Here is a 2,991-nt window from a genome sequence, read left to right as displayed (position 1 = left end):
GAGGGGGGAGGGGGGAGGGGGGAGGGGGGAGAAGAGCTACTCCTCTTAACCCAATGGATTTTTAAATTTGCTGAGCCCATACAGCATATTTATTAGCTGTTTTTAATTGTATGAGATTTTCTTCGTGTGATTTCAGTTGTGTTCTCATTCCATAGCTAAATTGACCTTCAGTGTTGTTGAGGCTGGATCTTGACCCATAATCAATGTAATTTCTTATCTGAATTCACCACATCACTGGCAGTACAGAAGAGTCACACGCTTTTTATACTGAGTCACTGCAAATGGCATACTTTGGTGAAACCACATCATCTTCTCTTCACCCACCTAGGTTGTGAGTTTCTCAAGCCTATTTACCTTTAAACTTGACTGTATACTCAGTATACAGTGGCTCCTCGATAAATATTTTTAATGAAAGGAAACTAAATTACAATAAGCAAGCTATGTTTTCTTAAAGCACCTACAACAGATTTGTTCTTGGTGAATTCCTTGGTTGAGCAGACTGAGGAATAGGTAGTTATTTCTAATGGGTTACAGAATTTCTACTTGTAGTGATGCCGAGGTTTAAAACAAAATGTAAAGGTTTCTCAACATTGTAAGCATAAGATCACTGAATTGTAAGTTTTAAAAGGCCAAGATGACAAAGTTCATGGTATGTATAGTTTTATGATACCACAGTAAAAGTTTATGTTCCTTGTTGATACTCTTATTCACCAAATACCACATAATAAGTTAAACCAACCATGGATAGGCTGAATGTTATGTCATTGAAAAAGGAAGATACAAAGTAGGATGAATGTCCTTTATGATCGATAACATCTGGAAATGGGACTGCAGAAATGGCTCGGTGGTTAGGAGTACTGACTGCTCCTCCAGAGCACCTAGGTTCTATTTCCAGATCCCATGTGGCAGCTCACAACCATTTTAGTTCCAGTTCCAGAACTCAAGGGAAATGTGCAGGAAGGAAGGACAGCTGCTTGAGGATTCTTGTCACTCTGACTGGATGCAACTAGCAAGAAATTATCCTTGGGTTCCTTTTACACCCAGGAATCTACCTACCGAGGTAAAGAAAAGATCACACCAAGTTCACAGTGGCCCTTACAATGTTTTTGTATGTTGAACTCATCATGCTTAGAAAACCAAGAAGCAGAAGTCACAGTCAAGAGGTAAGTATATTCTTTACAGAGTAGTATCTTTTGAAGTAATTCCTTGGGAACCTTCTCCTCCGCCTTCCCTCTGCAGCCACGTGCTTCCAGGCTTCTCATAGTGACTCACCCACCTGTTGTCTTTAACTGTTTCAAACCGAACCTAGGTCCAAAGGGCCTTAGTCGCTTCTAGCCTTCTAAGGCCAGCATTGTGACTCTCATTGGTGACACTGGTCCTAAAAAATACCTGTCATTGATTAAATAATCAATAAATATGTGCATTCTCAATTCCTTGAACTAGAGCTTTAACTCCATGTTCCCTCTACTTCTAACACATGCGCTTATGTAGAGAGGCACAGTAAACCTCCATGTCTCTTCCTTCAAGCGTTCAACATTCCCTCCTGACCTATTCCTTTTCAAGACTGACTATCCATCTATAGCATATACCTAACTTTAAAGGTATGAAGGAATTGCTACGAGATCTTCAAAATCTTAAATGTTACATGACACTGACTTCCTGAGATCAGCAGAAGCAGCAAACTAAAGTCAGGAACTCATTAGCCTTTGGTATATGTGGAGATTATTGTCACCTTCTCTTTACAAAAAAGTCAAGTATTCTCAGGCGGATGTGTTTGGTATTGATGCCATAGACTAGGGGGTTGAGAACAGGAGGCACAAGTAGATAAAGATTTGCAAGTATGATGTGTACCTGAGGAGGCACATGGTGACCAAAGCGGTGAGTGAAAAATGAAAAGAATGCGGGGATATAGAAGACAAGAATTACACAAATGTGGGCTCCACATGTGCTGAATGCTCGGAACTGGGCATCCTTTGAAGGCAGTCGCAGCACGGCCTGCAGAATCAGGATGTAGGAGGTTGCAATGAGGACCACATCCATGCCAGTGACTGAAAGTGCTACAGTAAGACCATAGATGGTGTTAGGCTTGATGCTGGCACAGGCTAGTTTGGCTATGCCCATGTGCTCACAGTAAGTGTGAGGGATGATATGATGTCCACAGAAGGGTAAACGTTCAATGAGAATGACAAAGGGGAAGACAAAGAGAAGGCCACGAGTCACGCATGCCAGACCAATCTTCCCAATTACAACAGCATTGAGGATGGATGTATAGTGGAGTGGTCTGCAGATAGCCACATATCGATCAAAAGCCATGGCCAGCAGAACAGCTGACTCTGTGGCAAAGACTGCATGAACAAAAAACATCTGAGTGAGGCAGCCATGGTAGGAAATGACATGGGATCTGAGCCAGAATATTGCCAGCATTTTAGGCAATGTTGTTGAACAGAGAACCAGATCAGTAATAGAAAGCAGACACAAGAAGAGGTACATTGGCTCATGGAGAGCCCTGTCTGTTATAATGATATAGAGGATGGTACCATTTCCAACCAGAGCAAGGATGTACATGGAGCAGAAGGGAATAGCAATCCAAACATGCTGATCCTGCATCCCAGGGATTCCAAGCAAAACAAATGTGGGAGGGTGGAAGGCAGTTCCATTGGGGATAGCAGCAGAGAGCATCATGATGCAAGGTGAAGATCTTCTTCCTAAAAGTGGTTAGAAAATGAAAGGATGTTATCTTAAATGACATCTGTGCCTACTAAATGTCCATTCAAGTAGAAATATCATATAAACCAGTTTCTACTCACAGACGTCTTCCTGGAGAAAATAATTGCTACTCTCCAAATTTGAATCTTCTTCAAATTCTTCAAACATCTTTCAGGCAGCTTGACTTCCAGTATTATTGCCCTTTTGCAGATCTTGTTCTGAGGTCCAGTCTGAAACATGAGAGCTAGAACCTAGATTTAGACTACCTAGTTTCAAAATATGTCT

General features: G+C 41.6%; 1 protein-coding gene across 1 annotated transcript; it reads right to left on the bottom strand.

Moving 5' to 3' along the window:
* Positions 1 to 1,666: 1,666 nt before the first annotated feature.
* On the bottom strand, positions 1,667 to 2,700 carry LOC110299067 (olfactory receptor 52D1-like). The gene has a single exon (XM_021168664.1). It carries the CDS (start codon positions 2,680 to 2,682, stop codon positions 1,729 to 1,731), a length of 954 nt encoding a protein of 317 aa, XP_021024323.1. The 5' UTR covers positions 2,683 to 2,700; the 3' UTR covers positions 1,667 to 1,728.
* Positions 2,701 to 2,991: the final 291 nt, after the last annotated feature.

This window comes from Mus caroli, chromosome 7 (assembly GCF_900094665.2).
Source record: "Mus caroli chromosome 7, CAROLI_EIJ_v1.1, whole genome shotgun sequence".
Lineage (NCBI taxonomy): Eukaryota > Metazoa > Chordata > Mammalia > Rodentia > Muridae > Mus > Mus caroli.
This window is presented reverse-complemented; position numbering and strand designations above follow the sequence as displayed.